This window comes from Miniopterus schreibersii (genome assembly GCF_964146895.1).
Source record: "Miniopterus schreibersii genome assembly, chromosome: 6".
Classification (NCBI taxonomy): Eukaryota; Metazoa; Chordata; class Mammalia; order Chiroptera; family Miniopteridae; genus Miniopterus; species Miniopterus schreibersii.
The window spans coordinates 5,389,749-5,408,380 of record NC_138107.1 but is presented as its reverse complement, the minus strand read 5'-3'; the positions used below and the strand labels follow the sequence as shown (position 1 = coordinate 5,408,380).

Genomic DNA, 18,632 nt, shown 5'->3' with positions numbered 1-18,632 from the left:
GGCGACCTGGTGAAGAGCTTCCGGAAACGGCTTGTGCGGGAGTCCACTGGAGTCCTGAGTATGAATTAGTTGGCACGACTTCCGGTGCGGTCTCTTTATGGCTCGTGAAGTTTTGGGGTGTGAGAGCTGCGAAGGTTCCGGGTGCGACTGTGCTAAGTTTCAGTTCCCATTGGTGCTTGAGTGAAGTGGTCAGAGCTGAAAGGGAAGGCTGGAGTGAAGCGATTTAACGCAAACCCTTGGGAACGAGTTCGCGCTGCGCAACACACCCTGGACTTGTAGTTCCACTCGGAAGAACAGCCTCGCCGCGACTGACAGCTGCCGGAAGTGAGGCTGCGCGGAATGGCCGCCGCGGCCACCATGGCGGCAGCTGCCCGGGAGCTGGTGTTGCGGGCCGGGGCCTCGGACATGGAGGAGGAGGAGGGCCCGCTGGTGAGAACGCAGGGCTTTTTCTCCTCCGGAATCTCGTTCAGTCGTCCTCGCGTCAGAAAGACCTGGGCCGGGTTCAGGCAGAGGGTGGGAGTTCAGCCGCTTACCAGAGATGCTCTCCGCAGCCCTCCCTGGGCTCGGACCTGAGCCTGAGCAGGGACCAGAAGGGTAGACTCCGATCCCCGGGGCACAATTTCAGTTAACCTCCAGATTTTCGGGCAGAATAGAGAAGCAGTGCTGTCTAAAGGTTAAGAACATGGCCTCTGGAGCCAGATTGCCTGTGTTTTAATTCCAGCTCTGCTACTCACACCCTGTGTCCTTGGGCAAGGTAACTACCTCTTTGCCATCACTTTCCATACCTATAAGGTTAAGAAAATAATAAAACCTGTCATATAGGTTGTTGGTTAGATGAATGAGTAGTACCTGGCATGCAGGTAAACACTGTGTTAGCTGACATTTCTAGAAAGACGAGCTCCCCAGAGAGATTGATAGAACTGCAAGTTCTGCTCTGTCCTCTGCAACTCCTAATTTTTCTCATCAGACACCTCCATTCTCTGCTGATTGCCTGGCTCCTTATCATATTCCCTGCCCATTAGCCCCGTCATAAATTGGGTATAATGTGAGACTCTTGGAATTTTTTCACTCAGTACCTATGGCTCCCCAGTAAAAGTTCCTCCCTCCCCTTTGAAGGGTTAGGGATTATCCCATTATATTTTGTTCTTCCCTTCTTTCCCTGTATCCTTTCTCATTAACTTCTCCCTTTCCAGGGGGGTGGTCCTGGTCTTCAGGAGCCATTGCAGCTTGGAGAGTTGGACATCACCTCTGATGAATTTATCCTGGATGAAGTGGATGGTAAGTGATGGCACCGGGTGGATGCAGAGTGCCTATCTGAGGGGCATGGGGGCTGGAAGTAATAAGGCAGGGATTGGTGTGCACATGTTCAGTGTGGGGAGAGGGAGCTGTGGAACTGAACCCTTATAATAAACTTTTCTTTCCAGTTCACATTCAGGCAAATCTGGAGGACGAGTTAGTAAAGGAAGCTCTTAAAACGGTGAGGCTTTCCACTCTGCTAACCTGCCCCCTGTTACTCTCCCCTTAAAGAAAAAAAATATGGAAACAGTCCTTTGTGCTTATAATATCATCCTGGTATCTTACCCTCTAGTCCTCTGTTGATTCTGTTTAGTGTTCCCTCACTGTAACTTCCTCCTGACCTGTCATGCTTATGTTCTCCCAGGGTGTGGATCTCCGTCACTATTCAAAGCAGGTTGAGCTGGAGCTACAGCAGATTGAGCAGAAATCCATTCGGGATTGTATCCTCCAGCAGAGGGAAAGGGTGGTGTTATTAAAATGGGGATTTGTGGAGCATGGTGCAGACAGCCTAACTGGGGGTGACATCTTCTCTCTGAGGTTTCTATCATCTCAGGGAGAAATTGGAAAGGTCCTGCAAATCTGGGGATCTCCATCTTTACAGAGAGGCCCCTTGACTTTCTGTGGGTCAGATATCCAAGAGAGTGAGAACATAGCATCTCTGCACAACCAGATCACAGCCTGCGATGCTGTCCTTGAGGTAGGTTAGTAACCATGACCTGTAACTTCTAAAATAACCTTGAACTAGATCATGGTCCCCAGTGCCTTCTTTAGGTCATCAACCTCAGGTGTGGACAGAGTCACTTGCAGTATGACCTCAGCAACCTTTTTTGTTGTTATTGCCATAACTAATGTTATTTGGCAGTGACCTTTGGGGTACCTCTTCCCTCATCACCTGCTACCCTCATGGGCTGATCGATACTGGGGACTTCACCAATGCACTTAGGTGGCCCACTTGTCCCCTCTGGTGCTCTAGCAACATCTTCTGCCTTTTCTCCAGCGCATGGAGCAGATGTTGGGAGCTTTTCAGAGTGACCTCAGCTCCATCAGCTCTGAGATCCGGACACTGCAGGAACAGTCAGGAGCCATGAACATTCGGCTTCGAAACCGCCAGGCAGTTCGTGGGAAACTTGGGGAGCTTGTCGATGGTCTGGTAGTGCCCACTGCTCTGGTCACGTGAGTTACTAGTTTGAAGGGTCATAAGGTCTATAGCAGGTAGGTGGGCTGGGCTGACCTGACCTACTTACCACATGGGTTTCCTGGCTCCAGGTCACCAAGTACCTTCCATAAGCTGAAGGTTGGGTTGACAACTCTTTCTAACCTTGATGCATGCTTTAGGCATCAAAGATTAGGAATCATCCAGGATTAGGGGTGTAGTGAGGGGTCCAGGAATAGAAAACTATGTAAAGCCTGACTACGATACAGTGTAAGAAGGGAAGGAGACACAGGCTGGATGTAAGGAATTTGGAGTCTAGACATGTCTGGGTCTCCCTCCTAACCTATCCCACCCCTCCCTGCTACCCAGGGCAATTCTGGAGGCGCCAGTGACAGAGCCCAGATTCCTGGAACAGCTGCAGGAACTGGATGCCAAGGCAGCTGCAGTCCGAGAGCAGGAGGCTAGAGGTACAGCGGCTTGCGCAGATGTCAGAGGTGTGCTCGACCGGCTCCGGGTCAAGGTGAGGGGTGGGTGTATAGCCCAGAGACTAGAACCAGCCTCCCCAACATGTTCACCCTGGATTTCCCTGGCAGAGCTCAGGCTCACATCTCTGGGTTCCCCTGAGAATTTAAAAAAAATGAAAGAGGTATTCTCCACCCTTCCTCCTCCTCCCTTTAACATTTGTCATTTTCTCCAGTACTCCCAGTAGTAAGAATGTTGCAGCTTAATGCCCTGTGTTTGGTCCCCCATATCTAGGCAGTGACGAAGATCCGAGAGTTCATCCTTCAGAAGATTTATTCCTTCAGAAAACCAATGACCAACTATCAGATCCCCCAGACGGCCCTGCTGAAGTACAGGTCACCATGGGAGGATAGCCTCTGAGCTTTGAGCAGCCAAGTGTGGTTTCTGGTTTCTTTGGCAGGCAGGGAAACTTACAGGTCCCTGACCCCTCCAGGTTCTTCTATCAGTTCCTGCTGGGCAATGAAAGAGCAACAGCGAAGGAGATCCGAGATGAATATGTGGAGACGCTGAGCAAGATCTACCTGTCTTACTACCGCTCCTACCTGGGGCGGCTCATGAAGGTGCAGGTGAGGCCAAGGAGGGGGAAACATTCCTGGGCACCTGGGCTGGGAGGAAGGACTACCACTGGGCAAGGGGGGACAACATAGAGGCACGTTTTTTATGGTGCCATGGGAAGAAATGGTTACCAGATCTTTTCTTTTTTCTCTAGTATGAGGAAGTTGCTGAGAAAGATGACCTAATGGGTGTGGAAGACACAGCAAAGAAAGATATCCTAGAGCTGAGGAACCCTATGCTAGGCCTGGAGAGCGAGGGGGCTTCTGACTCTAGCTTCCAAGGCACTACTTCTGATCTTTTTCTGTGGGACCAAACCCTTTGAGAATGTGATGAGGGCTATGGCCATCCTTCCCAGAAGGAAAGCATTCTGATACTTGGTTTTGCATATGATGTCGGGGTGAGAGGTTTCCTGAAGCACATTCACGGATGTCAGGTGAAGTGGGGCCCTAGTTCCGGGAAAGAGGGGCATCTAGCTGTGTCCAGCTCCCGGAGGCCCCGAGGTACTGAGTCTGATTTTCAATCACAGCTGTGATCTTACTGTTTTCCCTGACTCACCCTTCACGATTCTTCTCAAAGCCGTCCCTGCGAAGCAGAAACACCATCTTCACCCTGGGGACTCGTGGCTCTGTCATCTCCCCCACTGAGCTGGAGGCCCCCATCCTGGTGCCTCACACCGCCCAGCGGGGAGAACAGAGGGTAGGAGGGAGAGCACGCTTCAGTCATAGGGTGATGCTGAGATGGGTGGGCCCGGGGTGGGTGGGAAGGTCAGAGCTTCCCGCCCTGCTGGCCCTTCTGTCATCCCAGGACCTGGGAGCGGCCTTTTCCGATCTCCTTAGTGTTCTGTGATGCCAAGAGGGTTGGGACCATGGGCTTAAGAGCACATAGGGGAAGAGATTCCCTGAGGGGAGTGACATGTCCTGAGGCAGGTGTGGCCACAGCGGGTGGGGGGAGGGCTGTTCTCTTGTACCCCTTTCCCCCTTCAGTAACCACCTATTCAGGATGCTGTTTCAAAACAGCCTAGACTTGGGTTTGACGAGAAGGGTCTCCTGAGCTCTCAGTGCCCAGGTTTGCTGACTTCCCAGCCATTTCTACAGGGCGTCAATGTTGGGTTCATCCCTCTGTTTCTCTTCTTTACCCTCCCATCCTAGTATCCATTTGAGGCCCTCTTTCGCAGCCAGCACTATGCCCTCCTGGACAATTCCTGCCGGGAATATCTCTTCATCTGTGAATTCTTTGTTGTGTCGGGCCCGGCTGCGCACGACCTCTTCCACGCTGTCATGGGCCGCACACTCAGCATGACCCTGGTGAGACCCTTCGCTCCTTTGTTCTCAGACCTGCACTGTTAGGAGGGTCACAGCTCTGGTGGTAATGAAACCAGAACCCCTTATTCTGCAACATCTAAGCCTTGTACTCACAGTGACTCCTTACAAAACCCTCAAAATAGATTACCCCTACTGCTGATCCACACCCAGGCAATAGCTGAGGGGCCCCTAAACCTTGGTGCTCAGCTCTGAATTCTGTACTAGGCCTGAGGTCATAGATCCTGTGAGCACGACAGCAGGACCAACTGAGTGGCCAGTGGACAGAGAAGGGGGACATGTCCCTTTTAGGTTTCTCTCCCCTCCCTTCTGCCCTCCCTCCCAGTGCTACATCCCCAAAAGAGCACATGCATTTGTCTTTAGCCACTGGGAAGGACAAAGTAGCACTCTCTTTCAATCCTCTGCCTATTCCTAAATCGCAGAAGCACCTGGAGTCCTATCTCGCTGACTGCTACGACGCCATTGCTGTTTTTCTCTGTATCCACATCGTGCTCCGATTCCGCAACATTACAGCGAAGAGGGATGTTCCCGCCCTGGACAGGTCACTGAGTTCTGGTCCTTGAGCCCTGCTGGCCTTGAACTCTTGGTGTTACAGGGCCCTGCCCTGACCCTTTGGCTCCTACTGACTTGATACCATTGACTCTATTCCTATTCATCTGCCAAGAGGCAGCACTACTGGTTCTGACTCACCTTTCACACCCAGTCGTGCCAGCACCAGCCACCAGCTGTTAACCTAAAGGATGCCCCAGAATGGACGGTTTCCCACACACCCTAACACAAACACTACCCCTCCTCCACCCCGCCCCTCCCCTACCCCCACCCCGCCTCTCACATTGCTGGCCAGCTGATGGCTGATTCTGGTTAAGCCCACAGGTACTGGGAGCAGGTGCTTGCCTTGCTGTGGCCACGGTTTGAGCTGATACTGGAGATGAATGTGCAGAGTGTCCGAAGCACTGACCCTCAGCGCCTTGGGGGGCTGGATACTCGGCCCCACTATGTGAGGGAGGGCGAGGGTAACAGAGGGGTTCCTGAAGGGCTGGGCTCTAAGCTTCGGTTTCGGGGGAGGTCTATGTGGTGGTTTGGTCCTGTGGGATGTTTAGCCATATGGTGTGAGGGGCAGTCCAAGAGTGTGCTACACTCAGGGCGGTTGGGCGCTGGTCATAGGATTGGAGGCGGGAGTTACAGGTTGGTTGGCCAGCTCAGGGGAGCTGGGAGGTTGTGTTGGCTGGGTCAGGGGGGTGGGGTGATTTTTCTTCCCACCTTCTTTTTCCCAGATCACACGCCGATATGCAGAGTTCTCATCTGCTCTTGTCAGCATCAATCAGACAATTCCCAACGAGCGGACGATGCAGCTGCTGGGGCAGCTCCAGGTGAGGGGCAGCTCCCGCTGAAGCCGTGGGAGTGTGAGGAGGGGCCGTGTGCCCTCACCTCCTGTCACCTCCTTCGGCTTTTTCAGGTGGAAGTGGAGAACTTTGTCCTCCGAGTGGCAGCTGAGTTCTCCTCAAGGAAGGAGCAGCTTGTGTTTCTGATCAACAACTACGACATGATGCTGGGCGTGCTGATGGTAACGGACGCCCCTGCTCTCCTCTTTCCCTGCCTGCAGAATCGGCTGCCCCACTCTTCTGGCAACTCTGAGGGCAGGCTTTTGTTGGTTCAGTGGTTTGTTCTGGAGTCTGGCACAGCGTCTGGCTAAGTGCAGTGACTGCGGAAGGAAGGAAGTTTCCTGCAGTGAGTGCCTGCCCCGAACTTGAGGTTTCCCTTTGTCTCCCCTTAGGAACGGGCTGCGGACGACAGCAAGGAGGTTGAGAGTTTCCAGCAGCTGCTCAATGCTCGGACACAGGTAGGGAGTGGGGAAAATAAAGTGGCAGTTAATGGACACCATTTACACAGAATTAGAATTATTATAACTCTTAGTTCACAACATGCCGCCATTATTGGTCTATTTTGTATTTTTTAAAATGGTATAAACACCGATGAGCCCACAACACACTTTGGCAATAACCAATCTTAGAGTATGAATTCCTCTTCATTGCATCTCCCTGCCTCTGACATAGAAGCACCTGGTGACCTACATGCTGTGTTTATCATGCCCTTGCTTTTAAAAATATAGCTATAGCCCGGCCAGGCATGGCTCAGTGGTTGAGCATCAACCTAGGATCCAGAAGATTGTGGTTTGATTCCCAGTCAGGGCACATGCCCGGATTACGGGCTTGATCCCTAGTCAGGGGGCATGCAGGAGGCAGCCAGTCAATGACTCTCTTCATTGATGTTTCTATCTCTCCCTCTCCCTTCCTCTCTCTTAAATCAGTAAAGATATATTTTAAATACATAAATAAAAAAATATATAATTATAGCTAAGCCACGGCCAGATAGCTCAATTGGTTAGATCATCGTCTCGATACTCCAAGGTTGTGGGTTCAATTCCTGGTCAGGGTGCACACAAGAAGCAGCCAATGAGTGCATCATTGAGTAGAACAAATCAGTGTTTCTCTTCCTCTCTCTCTAAAAATTAATTAAAAATATAGATGTACCTATGCCAAAACAATAATTATTTAGTTATATTTTTGAGTGTCGTAAAAATGGGATCAGGACTTCTTCATGCACAATTTTTCTAATATGGTCATGTTGTTATACAGGGCTGTACCTCATTTTTTTCATTGTTGGATCATGTGACTTACATGAATATAATGTGTTCCTGAAAGAGGACATTTGGATTATTTCCAGTTTTTTGCTGCTGTGGGCATTTTTATGAAGTTATGTCCTTTTTATCATTTTCATATTAATTTTTCAATTACAGCTTCCTTTCAATATTATTTTGTATTAGTTTGAGGTGTATACAGTATAGTGGTTAGACAATCATATACTTTACAAAATGTTCCCCCAATATTTCTAGTACCCAGTTAGCACCATACATAGTTATTACAGTATTATTATTATTATTTTAAATTTACTTTTATTGTTGAGAGTATTACAGATGTGTCCCCTATTTTCACCCCTTTGCCCACCTCCACCTGGCTCCCCACCCCCACCCCAAGCCTTCACTGTACTATTGTCTGTGTCCGTGGGCTATGCATATATGCATATAAGTTCTTTGACAATATTACTGACTATATTCCCTATGCTGTATTTTACATCCCCGTGACTCTTCTGCAACTACCAATTTGTACTTGTTAATCCGTTCACCTTTTTCACCCAGTCATTCAAACCCCCTCCCATCTAGCAACCAGTAGTTCACTCTGAGTCTATGAGTTGTTTCAATTTTGTTTGTTTGTTTGTTTTGAACAGTTATGTCTTTTAGTGCGCATAGATGTAGATAAGTTTTTTTAATATGTTTTATCTCTAAAAGTCAATAAAAACATTATTTTAAAATATGTCTTTATTGATTTCAGAGAGATGAAGGGAGAGGGAGAGAGATAGAAACATCAATGATGAGAGAGTCTTTGATCAGCTGCCTCCTGCACGCGCTCGATGGGGGACCCAGCCCGAAACCCGGGCATGTGCCCTGACCAGGAATCAAACCCTGATCGTTTGGATCCTAGGTCAATGCTCAGCTGCTGAGCCACTCCCATCTGGGCAATAAAAACATTCTTTTAAAAAAGAGTTCTTGCCCTGGCTAGTTTGGCTCAGTGGTTAGAGTGTCGGCCTGTGGACTGAAGGGTTGAGGTTTCGATTCCCCGGCCCTGGTCAGGGCACATGAGGGGGGCAACCAATCTATGTGTCTCTGTCACATCATTGGTTCTCTCTCTGTGTCTCTCCCCCTCCCTTCCACTCTCTCTAAAAAAATTAATTGCCCAGCCGGACGTGGCTCAGCAGTTGAGCATCGACCTAGGATCCAGGCGATCGGGGTTTGATTCCCGGTCAGGGCACATGCCTGGGTTGCAGGCTAGGCAGCCAATCAATGACTCTCTCATCATTGATGTTTCTATCTCTCTCTCTCCCCATCCTTTCCTCTCTTTGAAATCAATAAGGATATATTTTTTAAAAAAATAAAAATTAATGGAAAAAATGTCCTCTGTTGAGGATTAACAACAACAACAAAAAGAATTTTTTATACATTCTACATACTGATCTTCTGTTGGTTTTGATTATATAAATTGCAGATATTTCTCAATATACATTTTATTTCCTTTATGTTGTCTTTTGATAATCAGAAATCCTAATTGTAATATGATTGAATTTATAATCTTTTTTTAAAAAGATTTTAAATTGAGTTTTTGAGAGAGGAAGAGAGAAACATCAATGTGAAAGTGAAACATCGATTGGCTGCCTCTTGCACATTCCCTACCGAGGAATGAGTCTGAAACCTGGGCATGTGCCCCTGACCGAGGTTCGAACTGGCGACCTTTCAGTGCACAGGGCGATGCCCAACCAACTGAGTCACACCACCAGGGCTGAATTTATAATCTTTATTTTTGTGTCTTATTTAAGAAATCCCTTATTATTCCAAGGTCAGGAAAATATTACAGTTTTCTTAATATTGTAGAATTTTGCTTTTTTACTTTAAACTCCTAAATTTACCTAGAATTGATTTTTGTGTATGATATGAGGTAGGAATCTAATTTAATTTTTTCTGTATGGATAATGATTCGCTTAGAACCATTTATAGAAAATCTCTTTCCCCACTTGATCTGCAGTGCGGTCTCTGTCACATAGCAAAGCTCCACAATGATGTGGGTCTTGCCTTTATTCTGTCCCATTGGTCAATTTGTCTACCCTGCAATGCCGTCTTAATTATTATGCTTTATAGGGCAAATTCTCCTAACTTCTTTTTCATCAGTATGTTGAGTATTATTGGCAGTTTGATTTTCCATATAAATTTTATAATCAGCTTGTAAATTTTCACATAAAAAACCCCATTAAGGAATTTGATTGGAATTGCATTGATCAATGTAGATCGATTTGGAAGAACTGATACTTCATGATGTTGACACTTACTGCTCATGAACATGGGTTCCCTCTCCTTTTTAAAAACATATTCTTTAATGCCTTTTGATAATCTTTTATAACTTTCAGCACAAAGACATTACAAATCTTTTGTTTGTTATTCCTTGGTAGGGGTCACATGTAGATTTAGTCCTACTTGGAATAAATAAATGAATTCTTTCTAATCCTCTGTTCTGGCTGGGACCTCTGTGAGTGTTGAATAATTAAATAGAAGGGTAATAGTGAGAACCCTTATCCTGTTCCTGACTTTAAAAGGAATGCTTTCATCGTTTCCCTATTAAGAGGGCTGTAGCTGTGGGCATTTTGTAGGTGCCCATTATCATGTTAAGAAAATTCCTTTTAATCCCTAGTGTGCTAGGAGTTGTTATTGTAGTTATTCCTAGTGGGAATCAATCTACATTTATTTAGGGATTGATTTAGGAATAATAACTAGGAATAATGGGTACTTTTTTTCCTCTGTAACTGTTTGGATTTTCTACTCTATTCTTTCAGAATTTGTTCTTTAAATATACTCGTTACTTAAATGTTATCTTTTGAAAAAGAAATTTTCTTTTAAAAAATTTCTATTGATTGATTGATTGATTTTAGAGAGAGGAATGGAAAGAGAGAGAGAAACATCGATTTGCTGTTCCACTTATCCCTGCATTCATTTGTTGATTCTTATAAGTGCCTTGACCAGGGATCGAATCTGCAACGTTGGTTTATCTAGGCAACGCTCTAACCAACTGAGCTACCCGGCCAGGGTGAAAAAGAAATTTTCTTGTTGTTTGAACCGGGATATAGAAATGTTATTGGTTTTTTTATACTCACCGTATAGCCAGCCACCTTCCTAAATTATTATTTCTACTAGTATTTCTGGATAATTGTGTGTATGTTTCATGTAGGGATTCATCATCTATGATTTATGACAGTTTTAGCTCTTCCTTTCTAATCCTTATGTCTTTAATTTCTTATGTCCTTATTTTCTTACTCCACTTACTAGTACCTCCAGGACAGAGATGAATAATTGAAGTGGTAATAGTGAGAACACTTATCTTTACCTAATTTTAAAAGGAATGCTTTCATCATTTCCCCATTAAGAGTAATGTTATTGTAGATTTTCTTATAGATGCCCTTTGTCAGGTTATGAAAATTTCTTTCAATCCCTACTATAGCAAGAGTTACTATTTTTAAAAATCATGAATGAGTATTGAATTTTTAATCAAGGATGTATGCTTTTTCTGAAACTTGAGATAATCATATAGTTTATAATAATAATAATTATTATTATTGTTATTTTTAATCATCCAAGGAGTGAGGATATTTTTTAAGGATATTTTTTCCATTGATTTTTAGAGAGAGTGGAAGGGAGGAGGGGGGGGATAGAGAGAAACATTGATGTGAGACACATCGATCGGTTGCCTCCCACATGCGCCTCCATGAGGTGGGGGGGGGCGGTGAACCTGCAACCAGGGTAAGTCTGTCTAAGTACTGCATTTTTTGAATTCTGTAGGTTTGAATATGTAGCAGTTTTTTGTCATTTATCTTTAAGAATTTTATATTTCAGTCCTGGCCAGTTTGGCTCAGGGGTTGGAGCTTCAGCCTGTGCACTGAAGGGTCTCAGGTTGGATTCCCAGTCAAGGGCACATAACCTGGGTTTCAGGTTTGATCCCTGCCCCAGTCGGGGTATGTGGCAGAGGCAACCAATTGATGTGTCTCTCTCACAATGATGTCTCTGTCTCTCTCTCTCTCCCCTCCTCCCTTCTACACTCTGAAAATCAATGGAAAAAGTATCTGTTCAGTCCGAGGGCCTACGCTCTAACCACTGAGGAAAACTGGCTAGGGCGGGCATATATATTTTTTAATCCTAGGGTGAGGATTAGCAAAAAATAAAATAAAAAGAATTTTATATTTCAATTATTTGATCATGAGATTTTTGGAAGAGTGTTTTTAAATTTCTAAAAGTTTTCTTATTTATCTTTGTTATTAATGTCTAGATTGCATTGTGGATGGAGAATGTGTTTTTTTTGGTACTGATTCTTTGAAATTTGTTTGTGGCCTGGTACATAATCAACTTTTGTAAATGTTCCATGTGTGTCTGAGCAGAATCTGTATTTGTCGGGTATGAAGGTCAAGCTTTTTAATTGTGCTTTTTACATCATCTATGCATTTATTGATTATTTTTGTCTACTTATCAGTAATCGAGAGAGATATTTTGAAATTCATAGATTTGTCACTTTTTCCCTGCATTTCTATCAAGTTTTGCTTTATGTAGTTTCAGCTTCATTTATCTAAATTGTTGGGGTTTTTTTAACCCGTGTTAAATGTGTTTTTTATTGGCCAGTTAATCGTAGTGGTTAAATACTTACTAAGGCTGGAAGAAGTCAAATAAGTAGGTCCCAAGACAGGTAGGAAGGAGGAGTTGTATTCGTTCCTAAGTACTGAAAACCAAGTGTGGGGACACAGAGCGGGAGAAGATGGTGGGAAGAGGGCTTATTGTATGCCCTTAGACACTTGCCCAAGATGGTAAGACTTGGGACTTGCCTTCACGGTATATGGGGCTTTTTCCCCAAGAAAAGATTTGAAGTTGTGTGTGTCTGTGACTGGGTCTCAGAGGCACAGCTGACCCAGCATCCCTGGGCACAGTCTCAAGGAGAATCAGCTCATTCTCTCATGTGGTCCATTTTCTAGGGTGTTGTATATGCTCATGGTACCCTAGGCCTGTGCAGTTCTGTATGACCATTTGACATGGCTGAAGGCCAGGATGGGGATGACCCTGCTTGGCAAGGGGGGAACCCCAGTGGTCAAGGTTGGGCTATTCTGCCACCATCTCCGGAGACAGCTTCAGTGGTGACAAGAGCCTTCCTAAACTCCTCACTCCTCTTGTGGTCAGTCTTACATTTCCTGTAGTTTCTGGGAGATTTCAGCAAGGATGATCCCTCAGTACTGTCTGCTCTCTCCTGGGGCCTCTATTTCAGACAGGAATTTTTTCCTCTCCCAGATTTCCTTCACCAGTTCTTAAGACTGGTCCAGCTCAGGGGCTGGGTTCTCCTGTTGCACAGGAGGAGGCTTTCTTTCCCATTCCTGTTTGTTCTCTGTAGCAAAGATATCTTGGAGTCTTCATTTCTCCTTCTCTAAATCTCCTCTGAGGAGCTCTCAGGTCCCACGGGTGTAAGTGGCCTGCTTGGGGCAGCGCCCGAATCCCATTCCTTTGGTAACTGCCTCTGCCCTCTCCTGGGAAGCCATGGGATGGCCATGATTGGAGACTTATCTTAGTTTATCTGAATTCTTAAAAGTTTAGAGCCATTAGCTCTTACTGATGACATAAAGTATTTGTCACTATATAAGGACCCACCTTAGCCCTAATAATTTTGTCATAAAGCCTATTATGTCTGATATTAACATAGTTTTGCCAACTTTATTTTGGTTAATATTTGCTTATTAATTTATTTCCATTCTTTTGCTTTCAGCCTTTTTATGTTTTCACATTTTCTGTAAATAGCATATACCTGGAATTTTAAAAAATCCAGTTGGATTATCTCTGCCTTTTAAGTTGTGATTTTAATCCATTTATGTTTATTATGATTAACGTTATATTTTGACTTGTTTTTGTCATCTTTAGTTTTCTATTTGTGCTGTGTCATTTGTGCTTCTTGTCTTTGTTTTTCTTAATGTAAAAATAATTTTACATTATTTTTCTCTCTAAGTGTTTGCATTTTGTACTTCCTTCTTTCGGAATTTGTCCTTTAAATTTTGCCTTACATATTTAATTTAATATATAAACTTAATATTTAACCCCTCTCTCAAACAGTACATTTTAAATGTTTTAATGCTCCAGTCACTCCTCCTCCTCCTGTCTTTCATGCTAATTATTGACCAGCATTTTATTTATTTCCTACCTTTAATTGTTGCTATTTTATAGTGATACTATTTATTTGGATTTCCATGAATGTTTCCCAGCTTATTTCCTCACCATTCCTTCTTAAAACTTGATGATCTTTTTGGGATCATTTTCCTTCTTCCTGAAGCAACTTTTTAGAAATTCCTTTGTGAAAGTTTATTGGTAATAAACCTTATTTTTATACAAATGTCTTTATTTCTTCTTTGTTCGGAAAAAAGAGTTTTGCTGTCTTACTGTCAAATTCTAAGTTAACAGTTATTTTTTCTCAACATTTAGAGGAGGATTTTCCACTGTTAAAGTATTGCTGTGAAGAAGTCTGCTGCTGTTCTAATTGTTGTTCCTTTGAAGGCAGTCTGTTCTCTGTGACTGCTCTTAAAGAGCCCCTCTTTTTTCCTTAGTATTCTGAAGTTTTACAACAATATGTCTGGATATGGGTTTCTCTTTGTTTATTTTTTGGTATCTTGTTGTGTTTCTTGGGTCTTTGAGTTTACCTTTGTAATTAATTGGGGAAAATTCACAGCCAGTATCTTTTTAAACATTGCTTTTCCTCCATCTTTCTTCTGGGATCTGATTAGTTATAGGTTAAACTTTCCCATTCTTTTCTCTCCTTTTAGTAAAATAACATGTAATTAGATGACAAAGGAAACCATTGTCCTCACCTGCCCAGTTGGGTGACCTGAGGGAATGTCAGCTCTGCCTTCAGAAATGTAACTCTGTAGATCCCCTGATCCCACAAGATGCACTTAAACTGGTGGACTGCTGAGAACAGCTGAGGTGCCATGGAATTTGCCAGGGTGGGGAGCCAGCTGTTAACCTGTGCTCCCAGTCCCTTTTGGTGGGCTGCTGCTTGATATTATGTGGGAAGGATTGCTAGCCCAAGCCCAGTGTGTGCTTTCTCCCTCTGGTCACTCCTCTGCTATGAGAATATTCCCTTTTGCTGGGTAGAGAACTTAAAGAAAGTTTAGACCAAGTCTAGATCAGTGCTTGTCCAATAGAAATATAATGCATGCCATAATATGAACCACTTAACTAATTTTAAAATTTCTAATAGCTACATTTTAAAAATTAAAAAGAAACAGGTGAAGTGAATTTAATAATATATTTTATTTAAACCACTATATCCAAAATATTATCTTTTCAAAATAGAATCAACAAAAATTAGTAATTATTTATTTAAAAATGTTTTCTGTATGAATTTTCCGAAGTCTGGTGTGTATTCTATATTACAGCACCTGTCTCATTCACCCACAATCCCCATTGGTTTTTACAGCCAGAAGTTATGGGGACTTCTCTTCCTGGCACTGGAACCCTGGGCTGGCATCCCTTCGCTCCCCAGGGAGACCTGTGCAGCTGAGATATCCCGATATTTATGATATTTATCTGCCACATGTGGGCGTGGGACCAGCCCGTTCTGCGTCTCCACCCCTCCTACCAGTCTTGATGTGGCTTCTTTATATCCTTAGTTGTAGGATTTCTTTCCAGCTAGATTTCAGGCTTTCTGAATGATTGTTCTGTAGTTTAGTTGTAATTTTGATGTGGTTGTGGGAGGATTCAAGTACTGCATTTACCTATACCATCATGACCAGAACAACTAAAACATTTTTTATTTTTAAATAATTTCTAAAAAATTCCATCTTGTTAACTGCTTATCTTTGTATTTTTAACTTCTTTAAACATTTCATAAAGAATGTACAACCAGCCCTAGCTGGTTTTGCCCAGCGTAGTGGTTAGAGCGTCAGCCCGTGGGCTGAAGGTCCAGGGTTCGATCCTGGCCAAGGGCATGTACCTCGGTAGCAGGCTCATGCAGGAGGCAACCAATTGATGTGTCTCTCTCATATTGATATTTCTCTCTCCCTCTTTCTCCTCCGTCTTCCACTCTCTCTGAAAAAGCAATGGAAAAAATATCCTTCAGTGAAGATTAAAAAGAATGTACAACCATATGTCGGTATCTGACAGTTCTGATGCTGGCAGTTTTTGTAGGTCTCAGGCCATTACTTATTGTCTACACTGACTCTCATTGCTTTCTTATATATCTGGTGATCTTTGAGTTCATTGCTTGATCTCAATCAGGAGGAGTCATATGGGCCTAAATTGGAATTGAGAATATTTTCCTTCAGAAAGGAGTTGCCTCTACTTTTGCAAGAGCTGAAAGATGCCATCCACCTGGGTTTACATCAGCACCTCTTGTGGCTCTCATGAGAGACTGGCATCAGGCTGTTTCCAGATAGCAGAGTTGCCATGGCCATTTGCCTTCTTGTAGCCCTGCCTCTCCCAGCACCCACTCCTCTGGTTCCAGCCTTGACCCCAGTTTCTTGTTGCTCTGCTCCCATTGAAATTTTGTTTCTGTTTTTGTTTTTTTAGGAAGGGGAACCTTGAAGATTTCCCCTACCTCTTGTGAGACCGCAGTGTCTTAAAGTATATGACCTTTGCTGTGGGAGTGTTCTAAGGACTTAGTGGGTCATGATGCCAGAATTGGAAAAATCTGCTGACAGCAGGACACTCAACTGTTTGTGTGTGTGTGTTTCTCCAGGAATTCATTGAAGAGTTGCTCTCTCCCCCTTTTGGTGGTTTGGTGGCATTTGTGAAGGAGGCCGAGGCTCTGATTGAGCGTGGACAGGCTGAGCGACTTCGAGGGGAAGAAGGTATGAGGATGGTGTGGTAGAGAGAGGGGGCCAGTGGTAAGGTGACTGGAAATGAAAAATGAGAGGATGGGGATTGCGTGGGGAGTGGGTGGAGCAGGTAAGAATGGGTGGGAGACCACCAGAGAAAAGGGGCTGGATGGTGAGGATGGCTGTGCCTTGGGGAGGATTTTGTGAGGTCAAAGATCATTTAGCCTAGTCCTTATCTGGCACTCTCTCTTTCCTCCTACCATCAGCCCGTGTTACTCAGCTGATCCGTGGCTTTGGTAGTTCCTGGAAATCATCGGTGGAGTCTCTGAGTCAGGATGTAATGCGAAGTTTCACCAACTTCAGAAATGGAACTAGTATCATCCAGGTGACCTGCAACTCCCAGCCCCCACTCCCATCCTGCGCCTATCACTAATCCCCACCCCCCACCCTTTTTCCCTGGGCTCGGCATCATCCAAATGACCCTTGATCTTCAACTACCAGTTGTGCCCAGAGTTCTGGAAAAGCTCTAACCTGATTCTTAATCACCATCCTTAGCGCTGCCCTACAGTCTTACCCCCTCCTGCCTTTCTCTGGCCAGGGAGCATTGACCCAGCTGATCCAGCTCTATCATCGTTTTCACCGGGTGTTGTCTCAGCCCCAGCTCCGCGCGCTCCCTGCCCGGGCTGAGCTCATCAACATTCACCACCTTATGGTAGAGCTCAAGAAGCACAAGCCCAACTTCTGATGTGCTGGGGTTGAGGGCTTCACCAGCCCTCTCCATGGACTCCTGCAGCCCACCCACGTCCTTCACCTGTGTGCCCCTCCCAGTTCTCCCTTTCCTCCTGGGTCTATGACATGCCTCGCCCTGCCTTCGTCCCCAGGGCCCTGCCTCATCAGGGGATGCTGGACCTCCCAGTGTCTTCAGGTGTCCCAGGACCACCTTCCCCTGGGCCTCCAAAACGACCTGATCATTCTCCCAATTTTGTCACGATGCTCCGTCCCCCCAAAAACTAACAGAAAACAAGGCTCCTCTCTCTTCCTCTAGTAAAACCTTCACTTGCCTCAATCTCTGGTTCACTCAACTCTTGTCACCATGTCCTGAGCGTGAAGCCTCACCTCTTGGAATTGGTGGCAAGGGGAGACTGCCTTCAAGTCATTGATTTTTTTGTTTTTTTTTTTTACGCAAAGTGATTTCTGTAGCTTTTTGACCTAAGATTATGGCAACTTGAACACTAACTAGTCCCCCTCCTGGCTTGAGAGGTACTTCAAGGTCAGTCTACAGAGAACAATAAATATTTAATATAATGCCCTTCTTCCATTTCCTTTCTCCTTCCTCCTGGGGCGTTCAAGTAGCCCCATCTGTGGTCCAGGGTCACCTCCATCTCTGAATACGTCCTGGGCTTACATTCTGGTGGGTGTTGAGAAAGTAGGGACACAGTGACCTCTAACCATTAGCTGCTTTAGGCCAGAGTGGCTGCATTGGTTTTAGGGTGGGGAGTATCTGATGACTGACCTACCTGGTGGAGGAAGGTGACCCCGGTTAAGATGGCAGATGCAAGGGCTGGCTACCTGGCTGCGCGGCCTCGAGCACTGCGGCTCTGCCCCTTGAGCTGACCTTGGGATTGCTGTTCCTTTGTCAGCTCACTCGCTGCTCTGGTTGTGGCTGTCGCGGCCCCTTGCAGGCTGCAGCACCCACACCGTCGGGGCGGGGGTGAGCCAGGTTTGCAGGGCCCGTCCCGTCCACTTCTGTGTGACTGGGAGTCTTCCTGCTGCCGCCGCCCGTGCACCTCATCTGATCTCAGACTGGACTGGGGAGACTCGGGCGCCTGTAAGTCCTGAGGAGGAAGGTGCGGGCAGCCCGAAGTCAGTACTCTGGCGATGTTTCCCTGATTCCTCTGCCCCTAAGGCCTGAGCATCCCGGCCACGCCCCAGCGATCGGAGCGAGGGCTGCGGTTTCTACCCTCTTAGCGCTCGGGGGGCGGGGCTCGCGGGGCGGGGAGGAGGTGTCCTCCGCGCGTGCGCACACCGCGGGCGGATGGCGGGCCCTCCGATTGGCTGCTGCGGGCGGGGGCGTGGCAGAGCCGCCCTCGCCGCTCCTTTTCTTGGGTTCCGCCCCATCTCCGCTTTGGGAACCTACTCAGAGCCTCCAAAGCGCCTGGGCCGAGTGCGGGGCAGGGCGGGGTGGTGTCGGGGCCGGGGGCGGCTCCGGATTGGCCCACACGCCTCAGGGCGGAGCCGGGGCAGCATCCTGAACCGACCTCGAGCCCCCGTTCTTCCCTCCGCACACCCCCGCGGTGTCCGTCCGCCCTGCCTGACTCGGGGGGGCCCCCGCGCCCCCCCCCCGTGCCGGTGGT

The 18,632-nt window shown here is 46.1% G+C and overlaps 1 protein-coding gene across 1 annotated transcript; it reads left to right on the top strand.

The window, feature by feature from the left end:
- The first annotated feature begins 8 nt into the window (after positions 1-8).
- Positions 9-17,595, top strand: VPS52 (VPS52 subunit of GARP complex). The gene is made up of 20 exons (XM_081140305.1): positions 9-429; positions 1,194-1,278; positions 1,425-1,477; positions 1,661-1,736; positions 1,926-1,993; positions 2,294-2,469; positions 2,819-2,969; positions 3,206-3,306; positions 3,405-3,537; positions 3,681-3,738; positions 4,089-4,222; positions 4,675-4,830; positions 5,268-5,386; positions 5,719-5,842; positions 6,120-6,215; positions 6,302-6,409; positions 6,620-6,685; positions 16,200-16,311; positions 16,545-16,663; positions 16,877-17,595. Exons 1-20 carry the CDS (start codon positions 340-342, stop codon positions 17,021-17,023), a joined length of 2,172 nt encoding a protein of 723 aa, XP_080996431.1. The 5' UTR covers positions 9-339; the 3' UTR covers positions 17,024-17,595.
- The last annotated feature ends 1,037 nt before the right edge of the window (positions 17,596-18,632 follow it).